This window comes from Mastomys coucha, unplaced genomic scaffold (genome assembly GCF_008632895.1).
Source record: "Mastomys coucha isolate ucsf_1 unplaced genomic scaffold, UCSF_Mcou_1 pScaffold3, whole genome shotgun sequence".
In the NCBI taxonomy this organism is placed as follows: Eukaryota; Metazoa; Chordata; class Mammalia; order Rodentia; family Muridae; genus Mastomys; species Mastomys coucha.
Genome location: NW_022196909.1, coordinates 70,718,631 through 70,735,286, shown reverse-complemented (window position 1 = coordinate 70,735,286; position 16,656 = coordinate 70,718,631). Strand labels below are relative to the sequence as shown.

The following is a 16,656-nucleotide window of genomic DNA, read 5'->3' as shown; positions in this document are numbered from 1 at the left end:
GTGCTACAATGTCACCAATACCAGAACCTCAGGGCTGCCATAGATAAGGACATTGAGAAGATGATAACATTAATCTTCCACCTACAGGAGCCTCTGATCTCTCTGCCAGAAGTGGTCCTACAGAATGCAAGAGGACTAGGTTTACTGTTCCTCCACCAAGGAGGATTGTGTGCTGCCCTCAATGAAGACTGTTGCTTTTACATAGACCATTCTGGGGTGGTTAAGGATTCAATGAGAGAAGGGCTAGGCAAGTTGAAGAGAGAAAGAGAACAGACTCAGGGCTGGTTTGAGTCTTGGTTTAGCTCCTCCCCTTTGTTAACCACCCTCATATCCACCTTGTTAGGACCCCTAATTGTTTTCCTGCTAGTGTTGACCTTGGACCCTGCATATTGAACAAGCTTATGGCCTTCATAAAATAGAGAATAGGAGTAGTACAATTGATGGTCCTGAACCTACAATATGAGACCTTGAGGACAGGACCTGAAGAATATGATTTACCCATGATCTCTGAGTGTAGCTCCAGGATTGGAGCTTGTACAAAAAAGGGGGGGGGGAATGAGAGAACCTAAGGGCTTTTCCAGTCCCACACAATCCTTCCAGCTTACCCCTTCCACCCAGGGTCAAGGCTAGGCCAAATTCTATTCTCCACCCACAGAAACATTTTTGAATAAAAATTTTTAAAAACTGCAGAATGTACTGACTGATAGTCACCTGACCCTCTGGAAAGTCCCAGGTAGAGTTCAAATGTGTGTTATGACCTGTCCATGCTTGCTAGCCAGTAGATTTATAGGTCAATATTCTTAGTCAATAAGTTTAAATTGTAACCTTGCTGACATAACCTGTGCCCCTAAAAAGTATACAAACTGCTTGAAATTGACATTTGGGGTTCACCTTCTAGTCAACTTGTAGGACTAATTGAAGGTCTACTCTGATGCGCTGGAAAATAAACCTCTTACTTTTGTATCAAAAAAAAGTTTTATGGCTTTATATTTTCAAATAAATCTATGAACTCATGTGACAACTAACTTTGCTGTGTAAAATGTTAAGTTTTTGATGAAATTTTGTTTTGCTTTTGTTCACTATAGGTTTCTATTTTGTCTGGTACCTGTAGGTACTGCACAAAGAATCTCAATCCAAGAAAGGATCTATAGATATTTAATAGAACAGAAAAGTGACAGTTTCTGTAGAATCTTACAACTTTGAGTAAGAAATGCCACAATAGCAAAGACATTGGAAGATGAGAGAGCCATTTTCCACTTACCCGAGGTATGCAACAGGCACCTGCTTCCCATATGTCCAGTTGCCACCACCAACATTTTGGGAATTTCTTCAACAGAGCCGGGTGAAGGTTCCTGAAAGGAATGAACCAGTAAAAAGATCTATTGCTGGTCAGTAAAATGAAAATACAGGTAAATAATGCATAAAATTCATTGGCATCTGCCTCTTTTCATCAATAACTGCATATAATAATCTGCCTCAAAGAAAATTATTAACAAAGGTGATCAGAGTAGCCTTGACTGGAGCATGTATGGTTACTCCTCAATAGACAGCTAGGAATTGATCTTCAATGGAGCTTAATCCTGCTAACATTTTAAATGCAGCTCACACATAGGTAACCCCACAGCAAGACTGTCACTATTGCTTTTCAAATTTCCAGTAACAATCACGTTCATTTTGTGATGGACGCCATGATCACATATAAAGGTGCTTTGTTAAATAATGTGAAATAAAGAACAGTTATTGATTTACAGGAGCATTGTTTTCTATGATTTCTCTTAGCTATTTTTTGAAGGTACCTGGGAATATGCAATATATTATAATTAATTCTAGTCACTATATCATGGCAAAACTTCCTTGTTTAGTGTTTGAAAGTTAAATTCTTTAAAGACCATTTCATTTCTGTAATTGTTCTACCTCAATTCACAGTCAGCATTCTGTTTTTAGTCCCGAATTTCAAAAATTTCTTTTATCCAAAATGTTTACAGTCTGAAACTGAGGACTTGGCACTCTGGGAAAGCCTACTTTCTGTGCAAGCATAAGGATTTGAGTTGAAATTATTACCACCTATGCAAAAATATGGGGACAACTATACATATGTGCAACCCTAACACTGAAAATTTTATAAAAAATGCAACTTTCTCATCAGTCATGCTAGACTAAATGCCAAGTTACAGTTTAACTGGGGATCCTGCCATAAAAGGATAAAGTGGAGAGTGAGAAGACACCTAACACCTCTCTGACTTCTGCCCCTGCAGGCATGAATATAAACCATTTTGCACTCAAAAGCATGAAACACACACACACACACACACACACGGGGGGGGGGAGAAGAAGTAAAAGAAAATAAGAAAAAACAGATCTCATAAGATCCCCAAACACACAGTTCTTCTCAGTAATTACGGAGCTGTTTCAAGTTCATGACTTCCGGGTGAAGGAGAGTCACTTTTCCTCAGAAACGTGGCCACTGCTAGATTGTCTATGCTTCACTGGATGCTTTATATCCGTGGATGTTTAGGTATAACTAACTTTGGGTTATAACAGAAGTAAATACAAAGTTGGAGAGGTCCATGAAAGGTAGGGTCTGGATGGGGTTATTGGAAGGCGAATGTGATCAAAATATAATGCAGGTACAAGTAGCAAATTCTGAAAGAATAAATACAAAACTTAAAAAGCATACCTTCTCTAAAAATGAGCTAGAAATTCTTATATTCATTTTGCATTCATAGGGTAATTCATTAAGATTCATCATATAGTGATTTACTTGAGAATTCTAAAGAGATTGTTAATATAAATAATGTACTATATGTCTGTGATTAAAATTGAACCTTGTGATTTTTGTGATACATACTATATTTAGGGTGACATTACTAGAATTTGATATGAATAGCTGGGCAGTAAGTTTTTGAAGCAATAAATAATAAAAATTAAACAAAATTGTATAGGAATTTATCACATTTCAAGTTAGCTTGGCACTGGATCAGGGAGAGACATTATATTACTGTGTTTATATACATGTATTTTTGAATTTTAAAGGAGAGATGAAAAACTCATGAAGATAAGTAAATAATAACTACCTTAATACTAAGAGGCAAAAAACTGCATGCTAATAGGTAGGCATGTGCAGTAGGGATGATGATCAGAAAGTGTGATAAACTTTAAGATGGATTCAAAAATGTTATGAGTGGTTTGGCAGAAATTAAGCTGAGAGAAATCACATTTCAGATAAAAGTTCTACTAAAATTAAAGTATGTAAGATAAATTATGTATCAAAATACATAATGCATGCATGGCCTAAATACTAGAGGTTTCTAAATTCGTAATTTAGGCTTCTTAATTCTTAATGGCATAGGGAATTAGCTTTCTTATATGATTTGGAGGTTGAAGGCTAGGGAATGAAGAAAAGTTACATACTACAAGAGTTGGTCAAAGTGTCAGGAGTAATTAGGCACTAGATAAAAGTTAATTTCTAATTCAAAATTATTTTAGGTCTTGGTGTTAGCATGTGGCTAGATTCAGAGCTCCAAGTGTTGGGTAGCAAGGAGATATTAGCCATCACAGCAGGCTTGCTTAGCAAATGTCCATAAAGCACTCCTGAGGGGTATGAGCTGATTTCTATAAAAAAGTATAGCTAGAAGATCAGTAACATAACTGAAACATTTTCATATGCATTCATAACATTTACCACATGCACATACACAATTACATCTGTGTACATGCATGTGTGTGCATGTATGTTTGCATTGTATGTGTACACAAAGTCATTTATTCATAGACGAGCACGCAAATCTCTCAAATATAGGGCAATGCATATTACTGAGACTGATAGAGGGACTTATGTTTCACTCTGACACAGGATCAGTCAGTCACTGTAAAAACCTATGAATTACCTTTAAATGATAGCAGAATGATTAGTACTCTGTGTAGATTTTGTTTGTTCTTCTTGGTTAGCTAACGCTCAGTGTCTCCTGGGAGTAAACCTTATAGATATTTAACAGAGCCTTACTCCATGTCTTCAAAGATTCCCCTTTGTGGGCCAATACTTATGTTGTCCTCCTTTCTTGGACACTTCACAATGACTCTAGTGATGCTGCTTTAATCTGTGGAACCCATACTACCAGGGACAAAGATAGGTTCCAGTTTTGACTGACTGCTTAAGAGTTTGAACCACCTTTGGCAAATATTACATTTGGAGACCATCAACCTTTCGTGTCTTTGCTTTCCACTTTGTGTGAGTATGTTTATAAAGGAAAGTGGAAGAAAACATAAAATAATAAAAGAGATAACAGAATTATACTAGAGACTAGTTCAGACATAAACAGAAATTGACAATAGGCACTAAATGGCAGAGACCCCCATGGGGAAAATCTTCTTTTGGGTGAAACTGCTGCTGGCCATTTCCACCACAAAAATCTTCATATAATAAGGAAATAACAAGCTGAGACTTTTGCCTGGAATGCTTCACCTCCTAATAGAATTCAAGATACTTTCTCTGCTATCAAGATCAGATTAGTATTATTCTTGGGCAACTTTTTCTTCTCATTGCCCCCTTTTCACAGGATTCTTCCCTGGACAAGGGGTCTAAAAAACAGTCTAAGCAAACATTATCACATCTAAAGTCAGAAGGGTAGGGCAAGGCCACCTACACATTGAGATTCTTATTGACCACAGGATAAGTTAATAATAAACTATTTACTATAGTCAATTTCACTTTTCATCTCCCAGTCCAACCTGTAGGATTAAAATGTTCCAAGGCTCTAGCCCACCAGCACTAGGAGAGTTTCGTTTTTGTCTATTTGTGACTTGTATATAGGTAGAGCAAAAGATTCCTTGTCAGATGTTTGGCAACACATGAGTCTATTTTCATAAAATATTTCTGGAAATCACCATCAAAACTTACAGTATCAAATGTTTTTTAAATTTGTGGCTGGGAATCTGAAATAACTGATACTCCAATGGCACCAGTTGTTTTGCATTTTAAACAAAATATAAGTTCTTTATGTGAAAAATCCATTTTTAATTTAAAGTAAATAGAACAGTTTAATGTATTCTAAATGAGTCATTGTAGTAAGAGTTTGCATTATCGGCATCATCACTATAAAACTGAGAAGAGAATTGCCTAAAGAAAAATGGCAATGGATGTCAGTAACCTAATATAAATTTTCCTGTGCATATCATCATCAACAAGAGTGTACTTTGTAAATCTGTGAGACAATAAAATGCAAAAACATTGCTAGGTACCTATATGGAGATATATCTCACTAGCGTATAAGTAAAAATACAGAATGGTAATATTCCCAATTTTCATAATTTAATATCATAAATAAAATAATACTTCACAATTATATTAAAGTAACCTAGGAAAATTTTGAATTAATATAAGAATAAATATAAAAATAGATTAATAGTATACAAATTCACCACCCAAGTACTATACAAAATGAACTTGCAAGGGACTAATGCTTGCACAGAATACTTCAAGGGATAAAATGGATGATAAGGAGGGTCTCTGCAGAATTTCTAATCAAAAAGGGTTTTACTGACACAAAAAGCCATGAGTGATTGTCCCCTAATTTCTATGGTCAGTTGTTAATATATAAGCTACTTACTTCAGAGATGATGAATTTTTGCTTCTCACTCAGTCTGGAACATTCTCGGCAACAATGAAAGAGGAAGTGCACCACTGCTTATCTTGTTCTCTCTTTCTCAAGGAATTTTGTGGTCATATGAGAAAACTGAACTTTTGGCAGAGGAGTTTGCTTAACTCTAATTAGTTCTCTTTTCACTAGTGTAAAGTAGTTCATGCAGTAAGTACTGAGGGAAGAGCCTCAGAAAACAACTCTGTAAACGGTGGTGGTCTACAAGCAATATGGTGTAAACTCCTAAGTTTACAAGTCCAACTTTGAAGTGACATCTTTAGTTGAATTCTTGATTCTGTATGGACCCCCACGTTTTTTAAACCTTCAGACTTACGGAAGTTCAACTAAACCCCAACTCCAACTCTCAATTAATTCTTAACATATATATAACCAATATATTACCTAGGAGTATACGAGAAATACTACTGCAGAAGCTGTTGATCTCTATGTTTAATGTGTTTGTGATTATAATTAAATGTTTTCCAATGTAATTTCAACAGAGTACAATGAACTTTAACATGTCTTTGTCTCAGTGCACCCTATGAGACACTTAACAATTCACCACTTTTTGAAAATTCTCACATATTTCTACTTATTCCTGAACAATAAAAGAGCTCCAGACAAGGCCTTCTCTACCAGGAAATATTTTGACTTGTCTTTAGAATGGTGTCCTAACATCTTGTTTTGTTTATGTTAGAAAACTCTTGTTAAATTCCACTATACTCTAGAAAAGAACTGCCTAAAGAAAAATGACAAAATCCACATCTTGTAATTTGACTCTAGTCACAGGTATAAATCAAAAATAATTAGCATTATTTGCCCATATTGACTTATTTCCTGTTCTCAATTTGTTTTAATAAGTGAAAATGTTAATGTAATGACTTCTTCAAACAGTTGCCATGAGACAGTTTTAGAACTTGATCCTGCAGTAGTACAAAGATACTGCACATCCTAATCCAAAAGTAGAAGCATTTGCTCCTGTCATAGTCAATGTTATTGAAATAAAAGCTTCTGAATACAGCAAAGAAAAGTTGAACATTTTAAAATTCTAAGCTTCGTGTAAGATGAATACTCAGTGCTTCATTCCACACATGTCCACACAAAGAAATACATATATTTTCTGTGTTTGGATATTTTTATTCAGAGCTAGACATGAAACATGGGCAGGTGGTTGGATTTTGCACATTAAACAACAGCTTATAGGGTGCATAGAGTAGTATCCACATGGTGGTCATATGAAAGAGAATCAAAGCTTGTTAGCAAATTCCTTCATTTTGATTGCCAAGCTACACCACCAGGGGTATAAGTCCCTGCTAAGTGTCATCATTGTGATGACCAAATATCTGCCTATAAACACATTAAAATGATTACTCCAGAACAGGCAAACTGTTCTCACTATAACAAATGTCTAGGAAACAAATAATATTATGATTTAAGTGAAATATTATAGTTTCTTATATATTCATTGTATAAAATTACAGCAATTGCACGTATGTGCTTCTATTTTTCTTATATTTATGAACCCTTCCTCTTTTATTCACTTCCATTCATGCCCTTTGTGTTTTGTTTTTTGAATTTTTTATTAGTCATTTTATTTGTTTACATTTCAAATGATATTTCCCTTCCTGGTTACCCATCTAGCAACTCTAATCACAGGAACTAGAGGGAGGGAGGGACCTGGAACAGAGAGGGAGGAGGAGAAGAAAGGGGGGGCACAGGAACAAGTATTAGAAGGGACAGGAGAGAAGTACAGAGAATCATGAAATTGAACAAAAATTTGTAGCAAAGGGTGATGGGGAACTGGGGGTAGCCACTAGGAAGCCCCAGATTCCAGGGAAGTAAGAAGCTCCATGGAGCCAATGGTGATGACTTTAACCAAAATACCCAACAAATGGGAAGGTATAACCCACAAAGACCACCTTCAGTAGATAGGCCCAGCCCCCAGTAGAGGAATGGGGACACCCACACATCTCAAAAGTTTTAACCCAGAAATGCCTTTCCAAAGGAAAGACAGGGACATAAAAACTAACAGAGACCGAAGGAAAGACCATCCAAAGACCTCTCTACCTAGTGATCCATCCTGTCTGCAAACACCAACCCCCACACTGTTGCTGATGCCATTCATGCCTTTGTGATACTCTTTTCTCAAATATTCTCTTTTATTTTAATGCATATGGTGCACAAATGGTACAAAAATGACAAGTACTAGATAGATAGATAGATAGATAGATAGATAGATAGATAGATAGATAGATAGATAGACAATAGATAGATAATAGTAGGTGATAGATATTAGGTTGATAAATAGAGTGCCTTCCAATTTGTAAGGAAATATGCAATATGATTTAACACAGTGTGATGATATTCCCTGTCAATGACACCATTTTATTTGTCTTCACAATTGATTAAAGCCCAGTGGGTAGATTGATCGATCCTTCAACACTTTATCCATTAATTTGTCAGCATGTATAGAAACTAATTTTATTGTTTATTTTGAATAGTGACAAGAATTTTTTTTGAGATATCTCATACTGGCTAATCTTCTTGGCATATACACTGTCAGGCATTTTACTATTTGACTTTCCTTTCTTAACATGACTGATCAAAACATGCCTTTGTCCACATGACAACCAATAATCTTAGAGGCAGTAATTTGAAGACATGTACTCCAGACAATTTTTCTGCATTGGATGGTAACTGATATGGTCACTCAATTGTGTCTGTCTTTTAGAATTTGAATGCATGGACAAAGTTACAGCTCATGAAGAAATAAATAACAAGTCCACCTGCAATCAGATACAATATTCCATAGATGACCTTTCTCTGCAAACATTAGGGTATCTAATTTGGTAGAGAAAGATGTTGTTTCAAGAACAAACATCTACACATGACATATAAGTTCCAAACACAAGCCATAGTATATTTAAGTCAAAGTTTATGCTGAGGGACTGATAAGTTTATTTCTCGTACAAGGCACAAGTGGAGTTTGTGTGCAGAAATATGGGTGACTTTGTCCAGCCTATCTATATACTGTATGATCTCCATAGACCTCAAGGCCATAGCACTATGGCCATAACTGCATATTAAAAACTGAGAGAAGAGTGAATATCAGGTGATGGCCCAGTGACTCTCTCCAATACTCTTTCTATGAGGGAATATCAACAGCTCACAAATTTGTTCATGATGAACACTTTCAAGCAGGCACAGCTCTCTGATGAAAACTGCCACAGTTTTGCTTGGAGGAAATCTTAGCTTGTCACTCTTATATTATCATCACAGGATCCCACCTCTGTTTTCAAATTCTAAGGAACTAACACTCAGTCTAAAAACAACTCAGTATGTTCAAGTCATATCTCTAAATGTAACAAGAAATCATGACTTTTTCAAGGTTATTGTAAGACAAAATTTGTTCTTTTATTTTCTGTACACTGAAAAGTTTTCCTTGTAATATCTACACTATTGATCCCTTGGGCACTTTGTCTTTAATGAAAACCATCATTAAATCAATATTAGGTTCAGAAATAGGAAGGTGAGAATTCAGAAAAATGTACATTTTTCTTTTTCCAATCCACTCCTTCCTTGCCAAGATTTTGCATATGATGATCTGGGGTAAGTAAAAGACCTTCCACATTTCAGTAACTATTCCTTCCTTTAATATTATTTACCATCCTTTGGCAAGTTTTCTGTACCTGCATATAACTAAGTCAATATATAATGCATTAAATAAATACTTCTAATTAAATGCTTTTAGTTGAGCCAGCCACCAAAATGGAAACCATGTTCTCTAGGTAACCACAGCTTCACTATTAGGTCTGTCAATACGAAAGCCACACTAAAAAGATAGCAGCTTTTGAGCCATCAGAAATGCAAGCATGGTCCTTGGAAGAGCTCAGGATGGCATACTTCTGAGGAGGCATTTGCTGTTGGCAGCTTCTGCAGGAGACTCATGCTCTGAAGGGTTATCACAACTGGTCGGTTGCACATTCTCATTGGATGGTCTTCTGCCCACACCAATATGCAAAGCACTAATTGGAGGCATTATTAAGTGGGTGGAATCTGAAAGAATATTGGCTAGGATAAATAGAAGGGAGTGAATATGAACATATTACATTACATACACTTTAAAATTCTCAAAGAATAATTTAAAAAATGAATTCTAAAATAAAATGGATGTCTACATCCCTAAAAATGCACAGCAGAAAAATGAACAAAATCTGCTCTTCTACTCTCAAGTTAAAACCTTACCAACTTTCACAGAAAAGGAAACCACATTTCAAGACAAGGAACACCATCCCCACCACCATGTGGCTGCAAAGCGAAACACACAGGCCACTTCCTCCTTTACAGGCTCCTCAGTAAAACATCACAGCTCAGAAGGGCCTGTTGGGTTTATGCATTGTTTGTTTGTGTGTTTGTTTGTTTTTGTCAGTTGAGATTCTTTGCTTCTATACTGCAAGATAATAAGTTAATACAATATAATCTACTGTCTATGTTTTGTAATGGTAAGTTACACTAAAGGCACATGCTTTGTACAAATTTTCTTTATTGCTCATGTCACAGAATTTGAGGCAAGATTTTTGATAAGACTTTAAGTTGTCATAGTTTCAAGCAAGAGACGTTTTACACATGAACTTGTAATTAAACACAGTTGCATGCCTTTGATCATTCTTGCTAATATCTCTGTGCTATGAATTTGGGTTCTGTATTGTCCTCCATTTTTTTACATTATTTACATTATTAATACAGTGCTTAATGTAGTCAAAGCTGACATTAAAGACCCATCTGTAATGATTAAACTTGTCCACTTGATGGAATTTAGAGTTACTGTGGAAATGAAATTCTATCCTTGTCTGAGGAGAAAATGACTAGACTGAGTAAATGGAGGTGAAAATGGCCACCCTAAGTGTGGATAGATGATTCTATGGCCCACAGTTCAGACCTGAATAAGAAGGAGAAAGAAAGTTAAGCAGATAAGTTCACAGTTCTGCTTCTCAAATGCAGATTTAAAATGACCAAGGGTCTCATGCACCTTCCATCATGGTGTTCACTCTGCAAAGCACTGAACACCTGAACAGCAAACCAGAAGGTAGCATCTATCTTGTTACATTTACTAATCATTCTTTACATAACAACATGAAAAGTAACAAAGCATTCTTCCATTATAAATTTATATAGGAAGAAGTGAGGGCTTGGAGTGAATGTGTATTGTTGGCATGGGCATGGTTTTGCTAAGGTCTTCATTAATCCAGACTCATGGATGAAAACCAAAGCACCTCTCTTTTTGGCCTTTCTATCCTGCAGAGACTATGATATGCTATTCTTGCTCTATACATCTATTGATTTAGATAATATCAACTGAAAAACAGAGTACTTACAGCCCTCTGTGTCTGTATTAGTTATATACTGGGGCATACCTGTTTATTATATATCCATACGACCTCAGTTGTTATTGTACTAACTGTAAAATGACTCTTATTGGTCATAAGTTTATCTAGGTGGCTAAGCTGGATATTAAACTCTAAGCATACAGTTATATCTGTCTTCTCTACATTGGATTCTTTTTTCTTTATTTTATTTTTATGTTTTCATTGGATATTTTCTTTATTTGCATTTCAAATGTTTTCCCCTTTCCAAGTATCCTCTTCAGAATCCTCCCAATCCCATCCCCTTTCCCCCACCTCTATGAGGGTGTATTCCCACCCACCCACTCCTGACTTCCAGCCCTGGGATTCCCTTACACTGGGGCATCAAACACACTCAGGCCCAAGGGCCTCTTCTCCCAGTGATGTCCAACAAGGCCATCCTCTGGCACATATGGAAACAGGGCTAATAGGTTGCTCCATGTGTATCCTTTGGTTGGTGGTCCAGTCCCTGGGAGCTCTGAGGGTCTGGCCTGTCGACACTGCTGCTCCTTACATGAGGCTTCAAACCCTCTCAGTTCCTTCAGTCCCTTCTCCAACTCCCCCATCGGGAACCCCTGTGCTCAGTACAATGGTTGGCTGTGATCATCTGCCTCTGTATTTGTCAGGCTCTGACAGAGCTTCTCAAGAGACAGCCATATCAGGTTTCCATCAGCAAGCACTTCCCAGCATCCACAATAGTGGCCGGGTTTGGCAGCTGTATATTAGATGGATCCCCAGGTTGGGCAATCTCTGGATGGCCTTTCCTTCAGCCTCTGCTCCACACTTTGTCTCCATATTTCCTCCTGTGAGTATTTTGTTCACCCTTCTAAGAAGCACTGAAGCATCCACAATTTAGTCTTCCTTCTTAGGCTTCATATGGTCTTAGAATTAAATCTTGGGTATTCCGAACCTTTGGGCTAATATCCATTAATCAGTGAGTGCATACCATGTGTGTTCTTTTGTGACTGTGTTACCTCACTCAGGATGATATTTTCAAGTTCTATCCATTTCATGAAGTCATTGTTTTTAATAGCTGAATAGTATTCTATGGAAATAAACATTATGAACTAACCATATTAAATTATTTAAATTCTTATCTTTGCTTGTATGCCATTTATCATAATAACAAATAATAAATGATAAATGATTTCAACATGTAGGCTTAATCTGTAATCAGATGGTCTATTTTCATTTTGAAAAAAATCATATAAGTCATTGTTATTTGTTGGTGAATATTGACTTCCTTTGTTTAAAGAATGACCTTTCATTCTTCATCCATGATGAGTATGCAGAAAATAATGGCATGAGAAGAAAACACCCTGTGAACCAAGCCAAAGGTCAGGTTTTATTTATAAGAATGTGTCACAAAACCTATCCTTTCTTTTTTCATTATCTTATGTGAAATCAAATCCTCATGACAAGAGGCAGATTTACATGTGTCACTAGTAATTAAAAAAAACTGGGATGAATAAGCAGTAATAAGTAATTCAGACAGTTGATGTAGTCTGGTAATAATGAACATGCCAAGTGGGTACCCTACAGACTCTGGTATAGATTCTGATCACTAAAAGGAGGAAGCAGAAGAAGAGAAAGAGGAACCATCACTGTCTTTTAGTGACACACTGGTTGCCCTCCCTATGAAACTAAATTAGAATCTCTTTCTGTCCACATTCTCATCTATACTTACAATTTTTATAAAATTCTAATTCTAACTAGACTGAGATAAAAGTTTTTTGTAGTTTTTGCTTCAATTTATATGACAAATTGTCTTGAACTCATTTTCATGTATTTTAGATAAATTTGTGTTGGTTCTTTTAAGAAATGTCTACTCAAATAATTCATTTATACTAACATAACTGATTCTACTGATGCTAAGGTTTCTGAGGTTTGATTATGTATTTTGGGTATTAAGTAGTCCTGTGAATTACTTAAATCCACACAGGATTTTCTCAGACTCTAAGAATAAGTCATATATTGTTAGGAACTGAAATAAAAACTCAAGAAGAGAGAAGGCAATGGAGGGGGAGGGGGAAGACAAAGAAGAGAAGAAGGAGGAGGAGGAGAAGGAGGAGGGGGAGGAGGAAGAGAAGGAGAGATCGATGGATGGATAGATACATGCATAGATGGATGAATGGCTGGTGGGACATTTGTAACTTGGAATGAATAAAGACATGAAAATATCACAGTGAAAATTTACACTTAACACATTTTAACAATTAAAACAACGATACAAGTAGAACTAATAACACTGATCTCACTCCTATTTCTGGATACTCTGAAGCTATGTTGCCTTTTTCAAAAGAAACTTGAATCCAAACTTAAACAAAGACTGTTGCTGCATTCCTTTCATAATATTTACCTATTTAAGTAGATCTTAATTAGTGTTTTACTGCTGTGAAAATTCACCATGACCAAGGCAACTCTTAAAAAGGACAACATCTAATTGGGGCTGGCTTACAGGTTCAGAGGTTCAATCTGTTATCATCAAAGCAAGAGCATGGGAGCACTAAGGCAGGCATGATTTGGGAGGAGCTGAGAGGTCTATATCATGTTCCAAAGGCGAAGAGTAGAAAACTGATACCAACATGGTTAAGAGGAGGGTCACATTGTCTACACTGATAGTAACACATTTTCTCCAGCAAGGCCACACCTTCTAATAGTGTCACTCTCTGGGCCAAGCATATTCAAACCACCACAGAGGATATACTATCTCACCCTTAAAGAGTATAATGTATGTATTTTATATATACCTCTATGAGTACAGAGTGATAAAAAAGAAGCAAGAAGAGAGGAGAAAAGGTTGAAAGATAGGAAGGAAGGAAAGAAAACAGAAAGGAAGACAATAGGAAAGGAATAGAAGAAGGGAGAATGTGTGATGTTAAAGAGATATTAAGGCCCAAGAAAGACAACTTAGTGGATTTAGAAGAATAAAAAAACCTATTCAACCATTCAGATACTCAACAATATGTTTATTTTATTTCTCATCTATACCACCCTTTGTTTTAAGAACAATAGCACATACTGTGCTAGTTTGAAGGAGAAATTTTCTTATGATTTCATGCCTATGAACATTTTTCCTTAGTTGGTGGTGCTGTTTCTGATATTATGAAAACTTCAGGAAGTGGAGGCCTTGCTGTAGAAAATATATCACCTGATCTGGCTTTGTGGCTTTGTGCTTTGTGTTGCTTGGCCTCAGTTCTTGTCTTCCTTATTTTCCCAGTGAGTGTATGAACTGTGAACAGCTAGCTCCTGGTACCATGTCTACTCTACCACACTGCACTCTCGCCCTCTGGAATTGTAAGCCAAAACTAAACTTTTCTTGCTGGAAGTTGTTTCTGGTAAGATAATTTATCAGCAAGAGAAAAGTCATTAATAAATGTACAATGTTTTGTTACCGCCCAGCAGTAATGTTAAAGAGAGAGGGTTATTCTGGAAATGGAGTTTCAAGGAAAAGCAACAGTAAGAGAGAGTTAGGGAGGATACAGGGTGGCCATAAGTATACCTGTCCACGTGGATGGTTTAACAAAATTAGATGGGAGTCGTGAATGCTCAGCCATCTTCAATTTAATGCCCTGTTTGTAACAAGCCAACAGATAGAAAAAGTGAGGTAAAACCCTCCTACAGGTTTGTCAACATGCCAGCCCAATCAGCGACTTCTTTTTGTCTCTGTGGAGGTGGGACTTCCGATGTAACTGGAACCAGAATCGAGGTGTGGCAAATAGCAGGAGGTGGGCAGAGAGGTGTTGTTATGAGAGGCAGGCAGGGTCAAGCAGGAGGGTTACAATGTTTAATTTCATAGACTTTCTGTTCAGTTGATATAAATATTTGTAGGATGAATTAATGAGTTCTTATTTCTCAGTCTGTCCATTCATATTGAATTTTAAATTTATTATGGTGTTCTAGACTGATCTGGAGTACATATATGGTGCAATTAAGAAGATTGCTTTACACTTGCAACATGCTGTTATAGCTTTATGACATCTACATGAAATAGTTAATGAGTAAGCTGATTGTGAGATTAATCCAGTAAAATAGTACAGGGAAAACAGACTCTGGGTTCACACTGAGATCAACCAAATAGAAACAAAAAGAACTATACAAAGAATCAACCAAACCAGGAGCTGGTTCTTTGAGAAAGTCAACAAAATAGATAAACCCTTAGCCAGACTAACTAGAGGGCACAGAGATAATTTCCTAATTAACAAGATCAGAAATGAAAAGGGAGACATAACAACAGACACTGAGGAAATCCAGAAAATCATGAGATCCTACTACAAAAGCCTGTACTTAACAAAACTGGAAAACCTGGATGAAATGGACAATTTTCTAGACAGATACCAGGTACCAAAGTTAAATCAAGAACAGATCAATGATCTAAACAGTCCCATATCTGCTAATGAAATAGAAACAGTCCTTAATAGTCTCCCAACCAAAAAAAGCCCAGGACCAGAAGATGTTGGAGAATCTTCTGGGTATATGCCCAGGAATGGTATAGCTGGGTCCTCTGGTAGTACTATGCCCAGTTTCCTGAGGAACTGCCAAACTGATTTCTAGAGTTTTTGTACCAGCTTGTAATCCCCCCAGCAATAAAGGAGTGTTCCTCTTTCTCCACAACTGTGCCAGCATCTGCTGTCACCTGAGTTTCTGATCTTAGCCATTCTGACTGGTGTGAGGTGGAATCTCAGGGTTGTTCTGATTTGCATTTCCCTGATGACTAAGGATGTTGAACATTTCTTTAAGTGCTTCTTAGCCATTCGGTATTCCGCAGTTGAGATTGCTTTTCCTTTTGACTGCTTTCTGGGTACCATTGGATACTGTGAGAAACAGTTCTCAGTTACAAAGCTTCTGAGTCAGTCAGGTTCAGCTTAATTTTCTCAAAATACCATAGTGTTACTCAAGAGGAGTCAGCTCTCGAGTCTATTTTAGATACTTCTCTGTTTTTTCTAGCTGACAAAGACAGAAATGTGGAAATATGAAGACCACTCATGCATTACTTTTGGAAGTACAAAATTTTACTTACAATATGAAAATCAGTTTGACAGTTCTCCTAAAATTAAAAATTGATCTTCCTTAAGATATAAATATAGCACTCTTCGGCATATACCCCCAAAATACTGCAATCTTCTATACAGACTCTTTCTCTTTTTGTTTTGATTTTAATACAAAATTTAATGCAACAAAGTTGACATATTTTAGTACAAATTAATTAGATTAGTCAGATGAAATGGTTTGAGTCAGAAAAAACAAAATGAACTGAATATATGAGACACTTTGCCATAATTCTTAGGTTATCAGTTCTGTTATTTTGTAACTTGAATTCTATATATATCATTAAAGATCATATAAAACCAACTTATGCTTCTGGTTGATTATATAAAAATAGGACAATGAGTTCCATTTATTTGGAACAATAACAGAACATCACTTTCTATAGTAAAAAAATTCTACTTTGTAAAATACCTTTAATCAATTCAATTTTTCTGATATGTTTATTCTATGTGCCTTCTGATCATATTACATGTTATATAATGATATATATAAAATACATATATATGTATATATATGTATATATATATCTATGTATATATCTATGTATATATAAATATATATATATATAT

At 36.2% G+C, this 16,656-nt stretch overlaps 1 protein-coding gene across 4 annotated transcripts in view; it reads right to left on the bottom strand.

The window, feature by feature from the left end:
- The window catches only part of LOC116074322 (adhesion G protein-coupled receptor E4), a 111,938-nt gene extending 106,203 nt beyond the window's left edge, over positions 1 to 5,735 (bottom strand). For 2 of the 4 annotated variants that reach the window (XM_031346748.1, XM_031346750.1), the window contains exons 1-2: positions 5,607 to 5,735; positions 1,262 to 1,352 (exon numbers count right to left, since the gene is read on the bottom strand). In XM_031346748.1, coding sequence (XP_031202608.1) covers positions 1,262 to 1,316 — 55 coding nt within the window. In that variant the 5' untranslated portion in view covers positions 1,317 to 1,352; positions 5,607 to 5,735. Of the gene's footprint in view, positions 1 to 1,261; positions 1,380 to 5,606 lie in introns of all 4 variants that reach the window. The other 2 variants (XM_031346751.1, XM_031346749.1) reach the window with 2 other exon arrangements.
- Positions 5,736 to 16,656: the final 10,921 nt, after the last annotated feature.